The 15,482-nt window shown below is 35.2% G+C and overlaps 1 protein-coding gene across 10 annotated transcripts in view; it reads left to right on the forward strand.

Moving 5' to 3' along the window:
• Positions 1 to 14,936, forward strand: part of atg4da (autophagy related 4D, cysteine peptidase a) — a 20,341-nt gene extending 5,405 nt beyond the window's left edge. For 3 of the 10 annotated variants that reach the window (XR_015475950.1, XR_015475952.1, XR_015475946.1), the window contains 10 exons: positions 1,486 to 1,569; positions 3,518 to 3,691; positions 5,798 to 6,155; positions 6,304 to 6,368; positions 6,582 to 6,706; positions 8,280 to 8,358; positions 8,447 to 8,523; positions 11,287 to 11,406; positions 11,761 to 12,629; positions 12,735 to 14,846. Coding sequence is in view for 3 of the 10 variants with exons in the window: in NM_001423806.1 (NP_001410735.1) it covers positions 1,486 to 1,569; positions 3,518 to 3,691; positions 5,798 to 6,155; positions 6,304 to 6,368; positions 6,582 to 6,706; positions 8,280 to 8,358; positions 8,447 to 8,523; positions 11,287 to 11,406; positions 11,761 to 11,940 (1,262 nt within the window). In the remaining 7 variants the exon portion in view is untranslated. Of the gene's footprint in view, positions 1 to 1,485; positions 1,570 to 3,517; positions 3,692 to 5,797; positions 6,156 to 6,303; positions 6,369 to 6,581; positions 6,707 to 8,279; positions 8,359 to 8,446; positions 8,524 to 11,286; positions 11,407 to 11,760 lie in introns of all 10 variants that reach the window. The other 7 variants (XR_015475949.1, XR_015475947.1, XR_015475951.1 and 4 more) reach the window with 4 other exon arrangements.
• The last annotated feature ends 546 nt before the right edge of the window (positions 14,937 to 15,482 follow it).

A 15,482-nucleotide genomic window follows, 5' to 3' on the forward strand; every position in this document is an offset into this window, starting at 1 on the left:
TCTCCAGAAGAAAAAATATTATAGGAAATACTGTGAAAAATTCCTTGATCTGTTAAACATCCAGGGCCGGCAAATCCATTGAGGCAACCTAGGCGTCCGCCTAGTGCGGCAGAATAGAGATGGCGGCGTCCCAGACACTACCCTCACCACCCGCGCCCTCAGTTCGCGTCTAGGGCGGCAGGATAGAGAGGGCGGCGTCCGTGACACTACCCTCACCACCCGCGCCCTCAGTAATATCCGCGACTAATAGAGAGGGCAGTGTCCGCGACACTATCCTCACCACCCGCGCCCTCAGTTCACGCCTAGAGCGGCAGGATAGAGAGGGCGGCGTCCGTGACACTACCCTCACCACCCGCGCCCTCAGTAATATCCGCGACTAATAGAGAGGGCAGTGTCCGTGACACTATCCTCACCACCCGCGCCCTCAGTTCACGCCTAGAGCGGCAGGATAGAGAGGGCGGCGTCCGCGACACTACCCTCACTATCCATTCCCTCAGTAATATGCGCGACTAGAGGGCGGCGTCCGCAACACTACCCTCACCACCCACGCCCTTAGTTATATCCGCGTCTAGGGCGATAGAATAGAGAGAGCGGCGTCCCCAAAACTATCCTCACCACCCGCGCCCTCTGTTATATCCGTGTCTAGGGTGGCAGAATAGAGAGGGTTGGGGTTGAAGGCGGCGTGACCATCCTTTGCCTAGAGCGGCAGTTCAGCTTGCTTCGAGGAAATAATTTTGACTTCAGCTGTATTAAAGTCTATTGTTTATATCGTGGTGTCACAACACTTTGTTTATGGTAGTACTTTTTCCAAATTTACATAAGCACAATATTACACACCATTACAGGGATGTAGACAGAAACATAAACAAGAAGCCAGTCACACGGAACGCTCTTTTTCCATTCTGAGAACGCAAGGCGCAAGATTAAAAGAAGTGTGCTGCACTTTTTATGTTGCTAGGCTTTTCTAAGTGTTTTAAAATTAATATTTAATTTATATTTCTTCATTTTTAATTAAACATTTGCCCTGGAGTTCTAAAATAAGTGAGAATTGTGATCACATATTAATGAGTAAATTTCTACTTATTAGTATATACTTTAGAAAGTAAAAAAAAAAAATTATGGTTAGTTTATGTATGTATGTATGTATGTATGTATGTATGTATGTATGTATGTATGTATGTGTATATATATATATATATATATATATATATATATATATATATATATATATATATATATATATATATATATAAACTAATAATTTATTGAATTTGCGGAAATGATATATTATGATACGTATCGTTATAGTGATATGAGATTATCATCCAGCCCTAATTTTGATTTTTATGTTTTCCATGACTGACAAAAAACAATGACACAAATATTTGGTTCCTTTTTTTCTGCTGGGCTATTTTTGAAGTCAGATGTAGAAACACATGTTTAAAAATGACCGCGTTAGTAAGTTCCTGTCTTTTATTTTCTCAGGCTGGACCGTTAAATCTAAAACTTCCTTCAACAAGAGCTCTCCTCTGATCCTGCTGGGGCAGTCGTTTCTGTTCAATAATGAAGGTGAGGCATGTGATCTGAGGCATGTGATCTGCCGCACATGGCAAATTGAATGTAAAATAGTTTAATATATTTATCTTCTGCCCACGACTATCAATGATATTTAGTTTTTGGCCTTTTATATGAAAAAGTTTGGGTTTACGAAAAGTTTATAAATCATAAATTCAGAAAAAAAGAGAAAATTATGAGTTTTCTACTAGTCTCAATTTTCTTTTGCAATATCTGTGTGTATAAACATTTTTCAGTATCATCGTTTCTTTATTCTCTTTCACTATTTTTCTAAGTATTGTAGTTTTTCTCTCAGTGTTTCTCAGATCTTGAAAGTGCAATGGTTCTTAAGATCAAAAAAGGAAACATTTTACAAGATTTGTGTGTATTTTCACAGCAAAACAAAGAATTTGACACAAGAATTAAAGCAAATAATGCCTATATTTTGGGGAAAAAAGCCATCACAATTTTAGGCCAAAAGTATAAAATAAAAATGTTGCTACAAAATCCTGGAGGGACTGGTGAAGCTCACAGTCTTGTAATTTTGTCTTTTTTTTGTCAGAGATGGAGTTATTTTTTTACACATTACAAAGTTTTTAATCTGAGGCCCCGTTTACACTAATGCGTTTTTGTTTTAAACGCATAAGTTTTACTACGGTTACGCCATCCGTCCACATTACGCCGGAGTTCTCGAGCGCCGAAAATGGAGCGTTTTGAAAACGCTGGACAGGCAGTTTTCATTCTAAAACGCTGCTGCTCCGTCCCAGTGTGGATGAGGAAAAACGGAGACATCTGAAAACGGTAGGCGGGACTGCTGAGATTCGCTACCTGATTGGGGCTTTTGTGCCATTGCGTATCCTTCCCTTATTTGTCAAGCCCCTATCACATGACTATAACACATGGCTTTAACACTACCGAAAAACAACAGACCTATCTTCACTGTAAACAACAACATGGGCACAGAAATGGGAGTGTTGTTTGCACTATTGTCTGTTTTAGGCGCCAATGTGCAGTTATTCTTTTGTTACGTTTAGTAACAACTCGACCTCGTCATCTATCCACAAAAATACCTCTCTTGCTTTCTTTGCCATCGCATTTAATGTCCAACCGGCGTCTGTTGACTAACAATAACCTTTCTGTTTATGCTAGAACGCGCATGCCTAGAGTGCACGCATGGTCACGTGATATACATTTTTGGTGGCGTAGTGTGGACGGAGATATGTTTAGAGACGCTAGGTAAAATGCTAATGTGGACGCAGATCGTTTTTTATCTAAAACCCCGTTTTAAAACTAAAACACACTAGTGTAAACAGGGCCTGATTCTGTTTGTAGCAGATTGGATATGTCCCTGGCTTCATTGTGCTGTAGCAGACCTTTTGTTTTGATATCTGTGTGAAAAGTGAAGGGAAATAGAAAGTGGTCATTAAAGGGGACCTATTATGCCCCTTTTTACAGAATGTAAAATAAGTCTCTGATGTGCGTGTGAAATTTAAACTCAAAATGCCCCACAAATAATGTTTTGTAACTCGTTTAAGCAGCCCCTTTTAGTCTTTGATCTAAATTGTGCTGTTTTGTTGACTGTCACTTTAAATTCAAATGAAATTCTGTTCCCAGCCCTCTTTTCAAAAGGGGGTGGAGCTACAAATGCCTATGTATCACCATAGCAGCAGTTTCAAAATTCTAATAGCAGATGTCTGCTTCTCTCTCAGGGCTGTCTATGCTAATGTGGGAGAGATTGTCACTAATGGGCAGGGAGAATATGTTTCTGCAGACAGTTTTTATGTAGTGTCACTATAAATAAAAAGAGTTGATACATTTTCACCATTAGAGGCTGGCTATATTCGCACACTGTTGCCTCACAACTGTGTTTTTAAACCTGTTATAAAAGAGATTTTTACATAACAGATCCCCTTTAATGCACATTTTAGTAAAGATTGTGTTGTTTTTGGCATCTTGTTCTCAGACGAGGTGGAGCGTTTCCGGCAGACGTTTGTGTCATGTGTGTGGCTGACCTACAGACGGGAGTTTCCTCAGCTGGATGGGTCGAGTCTGACCACAGACTGCGGCTGGGGCTGCATGCTGCGCAGCGGACAGATGATGCTGGCGCAGGGGCTCCTGCTACACCTCATGCCCACAGGTCTCACATGCACTTCCACTGCCCATAGAAGTCTTCTACTGGCTCATTCTTTTTTTTTTCGGCTTAGTCCCTTTATTAATCAGCGGTCGCCACAGCCGAATGAAGCACCAACTTATCCGGTTTTAGACAGTAGATGCCCTTCTAGCTGCAACCCATCACTGGGAAACACCCATACCTTCTCATTCGCACATGCACTACAATTTAGCTCACCCAGTTCACCTATGACACATGTCTTTGGACTGTGGGGGGAAAATGACATGTCAACATTTTTACCATTATTTACAGAAGATATCCACAATAAATGAGTGGTCTTTTATAAACCAAAGTATCTTGTCAGGGACACGGTTATTTAGAAAATATTTATTTGATGTCGTAACAAATTTTCATTATTTTTATTATCTTTAAAAATGTGATGAGTTTTAAAACTAGCAGTTTTCATCAATTAAAACATAATACAATTTAGTTTGACCGCTTATTCTTCTATACATACATACATACATACATAAAGTTAAAGTAAGAATTATTTGACCCCCTTTGAATTTTGTTTATTTTTAAATATTTCCCAAATGATGTTTAACAGAACAAGGAAACTTTCACAGTATATCTGATAATATTTTTTCTTCTATGGAAAGTCTTATTTGTTTTATTTTGGCTAGAATAAAAGCAGTTTTGAATATTTTATAAACTGTTTTACGGTCAATATTATTACCCCCTTTAAGCTATATATTTCTTTCTAATAGTTTACAGAACAAACCATCGTTATAAAATAACTTGCTTAATTAACCTAATTAACTTAGTTAAGCTTTTAAAAGTCACCCTAAGCTGTAAAGAAGTGTCTTGAAAAATATCTAGTTAAATATTATTTACTGTAATTATGGAAAAGATAAAATAAACTTAGAATCCATTAATTACTAAATTAATTAAAATAATTACTTGGAATCCATTGCGTTCTAAAGTTCCTGTGGTGGTGTGTCAAGTTTATCACTTAGAATAGTTAAACTATCCTTTAGTATCATAAACCCTCTTTAGTGTGTGCTCTGAATTTACTAATCACACCAGTGTGATTGTACACTTCAGGGACCAACCAAGGCTAATCACATCCTTGTGATCATACAAGTGAAAGAGTTAAAGAGCACAAAGCGGAATATAAATATAAAAATAACTTAAATTTTTGTCATTTTATTTCAATGTTGAGACCAAAATGTTTTTCATTTACATTCACAACCACTATTCAAAACATCTGAGGGTTAATAAAATGTTTTTAATGTTATGAAATAAGTCTCTTATGGTCACCAAAACTGCATTTATTTAATCAAAAATGCAACAAAAATTGTTAAATTGTGAAATATTAATGCTATTTAAAAAATCTGTTTTCTAATATAAAATGTTAATAAAATGCAATGTATTACTTTGGTGAAAAACTGCATTTTTAGCATCATTAGGCCAGGCTTCAGTGTCACATGATCCAGCAGAATTCATTCTAATAAGCTGATTCGCTGCTCAAAAAAAATATATTTTTTTATTAATATGAAAATTGTGATGTTTTTTTTTTTTTACATTTATTTCTCTCCACAATTCATTGATGCATTCAGAAAAAAACTGAGGATTTTTACTTTTTATTTAAAGTACAAATCTTATGAAACAATTTAAATATATTTATATATAATTTATAAACTTTCCCACAATTTAAATATTAATTTCTTGGTAACACTTTACAATAAGGTTCATTAGTTAATGCATTTACTAACATGAACTAATCATGAACAACACTTGTTCAGCATTTATTAATCATAATTGAACATTTGCTAATGCATTATTAACATTCAAGTCCATGCTTGTTAACATAAATAATGCATCATGAGTTAACATGAACTAACAATGAACAACTGTATTTTCATTAACTAACGTTAACTAACATGAACAAATACAGTAGTAAATGTATTGTTCATTGTTTGTTCATGTTAGTAAATGCATTAATTAACATTAACTAATGAACCTTATTGTAAAGTGTGACCAATTTCTTGACCACAAATGTTCATAGCCTCCTGTTTTTTCCCATGTCTTTCATAGCAGGTGTCTCATGTGTTTTTCTCCTCTCTGTCTCAGACTGGAGGTGGTCAGACTGTCATGCGCTCACAGATGTGGATTTCGAGGTGCTGAAGCCTCGTTCTCCTTCTCGTCCGGCTGGGATGTCCATGCCGTCTTTCAGTTCCTCTTGGAGCAGCTCTATTCCTCAGATAAACCCCAGTCCAGGCATCACTGAGGCCCACAGGCGGGCGCCGGCCAGATGTCCTTCAGCCAGTCCTGACCCGCAGGTAGATGCTCTGCATCGGAAGGTAGTGTCCTGTTTTGGGGATCACCCCTCCGCTCCTTTTGGCGTCCACCAACTGGTAGAGCTGGGAAAGGAGTCTGGAAAGAGGGCAGGAGACTGGTATGGCCCGTCTGTAGTAGCACACATGCTGAGGTGAGAAAGAAAAAATTCCAATTTAATCATAGCAAATAAATATTGTACACTCTTATCATGCATCTCAGACAATTTCCCTGAATACCTGAACTGAACAGTTGATTTCCTGCTGTCTTAGATTTTTTTCTTCTTCTTCTTCTTCTTTCAGAAAAGCTGTGGCGCGAGCTGCTGAGTTTGAGGATCTTGCTGTGTATGTGGCGCAGGACTGCACTGGTGAGTCTGTAGATTGTTCATCACATGAGCAGATTAAAAACAGAGAATCTGTAGCCCATGTTAATTCTTATTGTGCTGTAAAATGCAATGGTGCTACTGAGGTCAAAAAATTGTGCATGTTGGATGATGGGTTCATAAAAGTTAAAAGTATAAAAGTGAAAGTGAAACTGTGCCCTGCGCATGCGTGTGAGTAAAGTTCTGCTTCTGCTGCAGTATATAAAGAAGATGTCATGAGTTTGTGTGAGTCCAGCGGTGTGGGGTGGAAATCAGTCGTCATTCTAGTGCCAGTGCGACTTGGGGGAGAGTCACTAAACCCTTCATACATTGAGTGTGTCAAGGTACGTCTACTGGTCATGCAGAAATTCAACAATTAAAAATAAACCACTTTCGGCATAAATAGATTTTTATTTTATGTAATTGTTTTTGGACAAATGTGGTTTATTATTACTAAAATACTATATTACTATAGAAAAATTATTATATTTACATTTGTCTTAAATTTGAAGAATCTTTTCTTTAAGTTAAAATGCTGTAATGTATGCTTTTTAATAATAGAATAAATGTGATGTAGTATTGCATTGGAATAATATAAGTTTTGTGATGTCTTACATTTAATGTGTGTAATTGTTATATTCTATTACATAATGTTTTTTAAACATCTTGAATAATGGGCCTAAAATACCAATATTTTTACTATATTTTATATTAATTAATTTTATTCATTTATTCATCCATTTATTTAACAATTTTTATATCCAATTATTCATCTTTTTTTTGTTGTTGTTGTTATTTTATGTTATTTGTATTTTTATTAGAGTATTTTAGTATTGCAAAGGAATGTAATTCTATTTATTTTCTTGAATTAATAATATAGGCATTTGACATCCAGTGTAGTTATATTGATAAACAGTTTTATTATATTATTATTATTTATTGTTTATTATTATCATTATTATTACATTTTTTCCTAATTTACGATTTATTTAATTATTTTTCTATTTTCTTTGTTGTTGTTATATTATTTTTATTTTTTATAATGTATTTTAGTATTGCAAGGGAATGTAATTCTATTTATTTTCTTGAGTTCATAATATTGGCATTTGACATCCAGTGTAGTTACATTGATAAACTGTTTTATTTTATATTATTATTATTATTATTTACTGTTATTGTTGTTAGTTATCATTATTATTAATATTTTAATATTGTTTTACTAAATTTACTATTTATTTATTTATTTTTCTATTTTTCTTTATTGTTGTTGTTGTTATTGTTATTATTTTATATTACTTGTATTTTTTCTAATGTATTTTAGTATTGCAAAGTTATGTAATTCTATTTATTTTCTTGAATTAATAATATTGGCATTTGGCCCCTAGATTAGTTACATTGATAAACAGTTTTGAATTATATTATTATTATTATTATTATTATTATTATTCCTTTTTTAAAACAATATTTACTATATATTTATTTATTTATTTTTCTATTTTTCTTTGTTGTTGTTATTTTATGCTATTTGTACTTTAGTATTTACTTTTAGTAAATTTAGTATGTACTTTAGCAAAGGAATGTAAGTCTATTTAATTTCTTGAATTAATAATATTGGCATTTGGTATCCAGTGTAGTTACATCAATAAACATTTTTATTTCACATTATTATTATTATTTATTTTCAATTTTTATTTTTTAATGCTTTTTATTAATATTGTTCAGCATTACATTACAATAAAAATTTTTAACAACATGGAAAAAGTGGCCTTGTGTATTACTTGTGCACTAATGCATAATATAATTATCATATATATAATATATAAATATATTTTTAAATTATATAATGCATTGTTTTTAGCTTAAATAAATGTCATTTTATTAACATTTGTCTGAAATCAAGAATTTCTTTTTTTCTAGAATATTCTCAAGTTAAAATGCTGTATAGGAATTATTGGAGGGAAACCCAAGCATTCACTGTTTTTTGTCGGCTTTCAAGGTATGCTTCTATGAAAATCTCTGTTTTGATTGGTAGCTGTGGTCCAGTCTGCTCTCTGATTGGCTGCTGTCTGACTGTGTTCTTGCAGATGAGCAGCTGTTATATCTGGACCCACACTACTGTCAGCCGGTGGTGGATGTCACTCAAGCCAATTTCTCTCTAGAGGTGAGACCCAAAACAACATTAAAGATGCTGTATGTACATTTTTGACCCCTAGAACTCATAAAAATACCATAATATGTTTGCAGATATTTGAGAAACATGCTTAGTGAACATACTTGTTTATCTGAAATCAGTTCTAAAGTCAGTATTTCTCCTTTGAAAATGTGTGTTTTGGTCTCTAAAACCTCCCCACTGCCAGTTTAACCAATTATATTTCAGCACCCCAGGTTGCCTTGACGGTAAACATGCATAATTCATATCAGTCATGAAAGCTTCCTCAATAATTGTGAACTCCAGAGGACAGTAGAAGCCTTCAAAATGAGAAATGTTGTCAAAGATTTGTTTTCACATCCTCTCAGCAACCATTTCAGTTTCTCAAATCAATTTCAAGTCGTCTGACCAATCAAATGCTCTCTAGCATCTGACATGCCCCGCCCCCTTCAAGATGCTTCTCATTTGCTTTTCATTTGAGCTCAACTGCTCTCACTGGCAGAGGTGTGAAACACTATTGGCAGTTTTTTTAAAGGGGAGGAGCTACTCTAGGCCCCGCCCCTCATCATTTTACCGTTAAGATTATGTCAAACATTGAATAAAAAAATGCACATTTCAAAGCACTTTGTGGGCAGTTTAAGCATTTATAAAAAGATATTCACCATGCCTGACACCAAGGCTATTATAGTTAACGAAAACGAACGAAAAAACAAAAACTAAAATTTAAAATAATTGTTGTTAACTAAAAAAAAAAAAAAACAGAACTAACTGAAACTGTATTGTGTACATACAAAGCTAACTGAAACTAACTAAATTTATAGCAAAAACCTCCTTCATTTTCGTATTTGTAAATTTATTTAACACATAATCTTACTGTAAGCCTTTTAGAAGTCAATCTAATTCACGCTGCAGGGGTTTAACCAGTACTGCAACTGAGTCTGTAGTCCTGCTTGAGCCAGTTCTCCTCCAGTCAGTCCTCGCTGTTGCTCCCATGACAAAAACAACGAGTGGACATGACAGCAGCACGGTGACAGCATTACAGGCACTTAAAACTATTAATTTAACACATTTGTGCCCAAAAATTGTTTTTTATCTCTGTATCGCTATCGCGAACGAATCTTTTTAATCAGATCTTCTAAGTAAACCAGTTGAACGAGTTCACCAAAATGAACTGCATCATTTGAAACGATTCGCGTCTCCAGTAAGCACTTATCCACAAACTACTTTTTAGGAAGCCTAATACCCCCCTCTGACTCGAAATAATCCAATATATACTCTCATTTAGTTATTAGAACAGTAACGTTACACTGAGATCAAATTTGAGAAGCGATGAACCGATAATACTGCGCATGCGTGATTCAGTGAACCGAACACAAACAGTACATGACAGCCTGCTGTGACTGAACTAAACTTCAACTGCAATGCAGGTTAACCGAAGGCTTAAATGAGAGCATCTTGTGAAAAAACGAAAGTGTATTTCATAACCGTACATCGTAATGGAATTTAAATAAGTCAATCATGTTTCAGTTGGGTGGCAAAACTTTACTGTAAGACGTTTTTCAGATCACGGTGGTTTTAGCTGACTGAAATTACTATTGCTGACTACATAATGTTCGTGTGTTGTGTCCAAACATCCGAGTGAAATATCTGAACTTCCATCACTACTGTGTATCTAACCTCAAAGCAGCCTTGCGAACATATTGTGCTTAAGGTTGCTATTTTGTGGGCTGTTGTATTTGAATTTGAGGTAGATGGTAGATGAATTTGAGTAGATGGTAGTTGATAGTGTTCATGTGTCCTCTAAATACAGATTTCTAAAAATGTAGGGCTAAGTTTTTATTATACAATATTTATTCTATTGATTTTGAATCTTGCACCTAACAAATATCCTTATTTAGAAAAAACTGAAACTAATAAAAACTAAACTAAGGGTGCTTTCACACCTACACTTTTGTTTCGGAACGTATCTCGTTTGCCCAGTTAGCGCGGTTCGTTTGGCATATGTGAACAGGGCAAGCGCGCTCTGTTCCGCGCCAAAGTAATCGCTCCGAGATCTCTTAAATGAGGTGGTCTCGGCTCGATTGAAACGAACCCTGGAGCGGTTCGATTGCAGTGAGAAAACGATGCGATCCGAGCGCGGTTGTATCACAGTGTTTTATGGATATGTAATAGGCTTACGGCTATATGAAGAGAGAATTATGAGTAGGGCGGGAAGTTTCGCGAGTCTCCGGATGCCCGCAAACGAGTGATGATCTCGTGTCTCCCTCCCGGTCCTCAAATAGGCATTGTCGCGCACCCTTCTCACCCCTCCCCACCGCGTCTCTCCTCAGACACATCGTGCGCGCACCCTGTCAATCACCACCAAACCACCACCTCTCCTGACAGCTGAGCGGGACACTGCAAAATAAACCCTGACACTCTGACCAATGTGAGGAGAGTTTACTCGCACGTGACTTGTTTTAGCTCTTTTGGTCCGATTAGAAACTTTGCCGTGTGAAAGCGAACCGCTCCAAGAGCAAAGAGCAACAATGTAACAATTGTAATCTCTGTTTCGGAACAACTGAATCGATTCACAGGTGTGAAAGCACCCTCAAATTAAGTAATTTCAAAATATAGAAACTAATAAAAACTAGTAAATCTACCTCTAAAACTAATTAAAACGAATGAGTTTGTAAACAAAAAGTCAAACGAAATAGAAACTAAAACTAATGAAAAATCCAAAACTATTATAACCTTGCTATCAAGTTATATTATAACTGTTGTTTTCTCTCACAGTCTTTTCACTGTAACTCTCCGAGGAAGATGAACTTCAGCCGAATGGACCCCAGCTGCACCATCGGCCTCTACGCTCGCTCTAAAACAGACTTCGAGTCCTTGTGCACGGCAGTCAGTGAAGTGAGTGTCTGGACTGAAATGTCTTTTGTAAACTTCTGAATAATAATGGATGGATATCTCCTCCACTGTGTTGATTATCGACTCTGGTTTTCCATTGGTGGATCTCATGTGAGGGTCAAATTGGTCCCACCCTTACATGATATCATTGAAGAGCCCATTCAAACTAAATACAGCATTTAAATGTAAAAATTTCCTTAGCATTTATTTTATAATAAAATCTAATATAACAAATATAATAGCAAATATTGTGGACAGAAATCTGTTCAACATCACTGTTTCAAAATATTTGAATTTTACAGACAGACTAATAATCTATCTACTGTTACGCTCCTAATATTTCTGATGATATTTTAGGCTTTGTCGTCCTCTAAGGAGAAGTATCCCATCTTCACGTTTGTGGAGGGCCGTGGGCAGATCTATGGCATGGAGGGTCCGAGTGGAGGGTCCGTGGACGCTCCTGCACACATCTTCACCTGCAGCAGATTGAGCCGCAACAACAAAAGAGGAAGCACAGATGAGTTTGTGCTGCTCTGAGCTGATTTTTTGTTTTTCCACATGTAACACTGAGATTCTGCACTGAAGCGCCTCAAGCTGCTGATCCTCACGTCTCTAACCTGACACTGAGGCATCATGGGGAAAATAACTAACTGGATCATTTATCAAACAACACAGTCCTTCCAAAAAAAACGATGCTTTGCATAAAGAGAATATTGCAGATTTTTAGAATACTTTTTTTATGCTTTTTGAGTTGTGATTTGATTATAAAAGTAGTTAAAAGTACAGTTTGCCCCAAAAGTTACGTTGTGTGAATTATGCTTGAATTTATTTATGTTTATTTATTTATGCATCATTGTAATCTGGCCCCCCAAATTTTTTTTTAAAATCCAATTATTCTCTCATTACTCAAAAACAAGCATTTATTTAAATTGTGAAGTGTTTTTGCGGCTTTAAGTGTGTTTTGCCTTTAATTAATTTGTGCTCACTTACATTTTTTTATTTATTATGATTACAGTATTTTGTGGAAGCCAGTTTCCGCCACTGAATAATAATTAAAAAAATACAAATTAAAAAAAATGTTTGAAGTCAGAATTCTGAACATCTTCAATTTTGAGTTATAAAGACGCAATTGCAAGTTTGACGTCAGAATTCCAAGTTATAAAGCCAAAATTCTAAGATACAAAATCGCAATTGCGAGTTATAAAGTCAGCATTCTGATTTATAAAGTCCCAATTCCAAGTTAGAAAGTCACAATTTTTAGGGATAAGGTCACAATTCTGAGTTTATATCACGCAATTCTGAGATATAAAGTTACAATTCTTAGAGATAAGGTCACAATTCAGAGATTATATCACGTAATTCTGAGATGTAAAGTTACAATTCTGAGTTACAAAGTCACAATTCTTAGAGATAAGGTCACAATTCAGAGATTATATCATGCAATTCTGTGATATAACGTTACAACTTTACAACAACAAGTTATAAAATTAGAATTTCGAATCTCAGAATTCAGACTTTCTTACTCGGAATTCTAATTTTATAACTCAGAATTGCTACTTTATAGCTCGCAATTACTTAGAATTGTGACTTCATAACTCAGAATTGCGACTTTATAACTCTAAATTGTGACTTTATAACTAAGAATTTTAACTTTATAACTCGGAGTTGCAACTTTCTAACTCATAATTGAGACTATAACTTGGAATTTTGACTTTATAACTCATAATTGAGATTAGAACTAGAAATTTCGACTTTATTACTCGGAATTGCACCTTTATAACTCGGAATTGCGACTACAACGTGGAAATGTGACTTTATAACTTGAAATAGTGACTACAACTCAGAATTGCGACTACAACTTGGAATTGCGACTTTATAACACGGAAATGCGACTAATTCGAAATTGCGACTTTATAACTCGGAATTTTGACTATAACTCGGAATTGTGACTAACTCGGAATTTTGACTATAACTCGTAATTGCAACTTCAGAATTTGGAGTTGTGACTTAACTCGAAATTGCGACTACAACTTGAAATTGTGACTTTATAACTCGGAATTGTGACTTAACTTGGAATTGCGACTTTATAACTAGGAATTGTGACTCATTTTATTTATGAGTTTTTTTTATTATTATTCAGTGGCAGGAACAGGCTTCCATAGTGCTGAGAGTTTTGACAGGAGAAATAAAGTAAAAAGTGAGGTTAATATCATTTTTGAATATTGATTTGTTAATTACACCATGAATGTTGTATGGATTCAGGAACTGATTCGTTGCTTTCTAAAATTGTTTTGAGTTTTTAAAAAAAAAGCAGTTTTCTTGATTATTTGGATTTTTTTGTGACATTATTTTCTTGACAATTAAGCAAACACTAACACCAGTGTCAGGGAGAAATAAAAATAGATCAATAAATCACTCTGCAAACTGGCATAATTTGCATGAAACATTAATAATAATAATAATAATAATATTTAATTTGATTTGATGTAGATAATTTTATGTGGAAACTTTTTTTTGCACTACATTTAATTCCTACATATTTTTAAGAAAAACTAATTTGCTTTGATTGTCGTATCAGCATGTTTTTGCATAAAATGTTTTTTTAAGAGGAGATATGCTTAATTATTTGTTTAAAAATAATAATTCTAGAAATACGCTTAATTTTCTTTATGCTTGGTTGAACCCTACATTTCTTTTGTAGAGTACACTTTAAATGTGGCATTGATTTATGAAGGGTTGATAATCGTTCTTTATCACTTTGGTTAATACACACACACACACACACACACACACGTCTCAAACACTGAATACATGATCCTGCTGTTGCATTGCTGTCTATCAGAAGCTAAACCGGTACTCTGTGTTTTACTGTGGGCTCTATAACAGGAGGATTGTGGGTAATGACACTCATTGTTGCTGTAAGATATATATGGCTGGTTGCTTCTGTAAATTGTAAATCTTGTGTGCTTGAACTGAGTGTGTTTGGTTTATTTAATAGTATTTTTTTGACGAGGACAGAGTTTAATGTTGAAAACTGTCTGTATATTTCATGTCGGATTTTTGCTTTTTCAGGTCAACGAAAGTTTGCTGTTACTGTTTGGTCTTATTTAAGCTGTTGATTTTATGTGTTTTTGATTGTGGTTATATTCGAGGAAGCAAAGCTCAACTGCTGTCACTGTGTAAACTATCACCTTTGAATCATTTTAGATGTTTGATTGTGTGTTTTTGTTTTGGATTTTCTCTTAAGGGACCAGAGAATAAAAGGTGGATTTTGCCTGTTTGAGTGGACTTTAATGTGGACTGAATGGAAATATGGACATTATGTTTAAGTATATCAGTTGTCATCGCTATCCATCTGCACTTAAAAAGACATGACATGTTTTTATACAGCAATTTTGTTGTTTGTGAGTGTAAGTCATTAAACAGGAGAGCTTTTTTGCTTGTTTTGTGTTTACTCTCAATTTCATGTAAAATTGTGATTATTATTTATAATAATTCTCATCATCGTATGGAATTTTAACGAATGTCTGTCAAAATTGGTGCAAGGAAATTATAAAGTAAGTGAAAATCTGCTCTCAAATACTTCATTTATTCATTTTCCTTCGGCATAATGTCCTTTATTAATCAGGGCTCACCACAGCGGAATGAACCGCCAACTATACCAATAAATGAAAGTACAGTTCCTAGGTATCTCATTCATTCATTCATTTTCCTTCGGCTTAGTCCCTTTACTTATCAGGCGTAATGAACCACCAACTTATTCAGCATATGTTTTACACAGGGGATGCCTTTCCTGCTGCAACCCAGTACTAGGAAACATCCATACAAATTAATACACTATTCAATTCACCTGTACCACATGTTTTGGAGTGTGGGAGAAACCGGAGCACCCAGAGGAAACACAGGGAGAACATGCAAACTTCACACAGAAACACCAACTGACCCAGCCTGGGCTCGAACCAGCGACCTTCTTGCTGTGAGGCAACAGTGCTAACCACTGAGCCACCATGTGGCCCCTCCTAGTCATATCAGCCTAGAAAATAGCAACTTTTTATTTTTTTGTCAACCTTAGTACACAC

This window comes from Danio rerio, chromosome 1 (genome assembly GCF_052040795.2).
Source record: "Danio rerio strain M-AB ecotype USA chromosome 1, GRCz13ab, whole genome shotgun sequence".
Classification (NCBI taxonomy): Eukaryota; Metazoa; Chordata; class Actinopteri; order Cypriniformes; family Danionidae; genus Danio; species Danio rerio.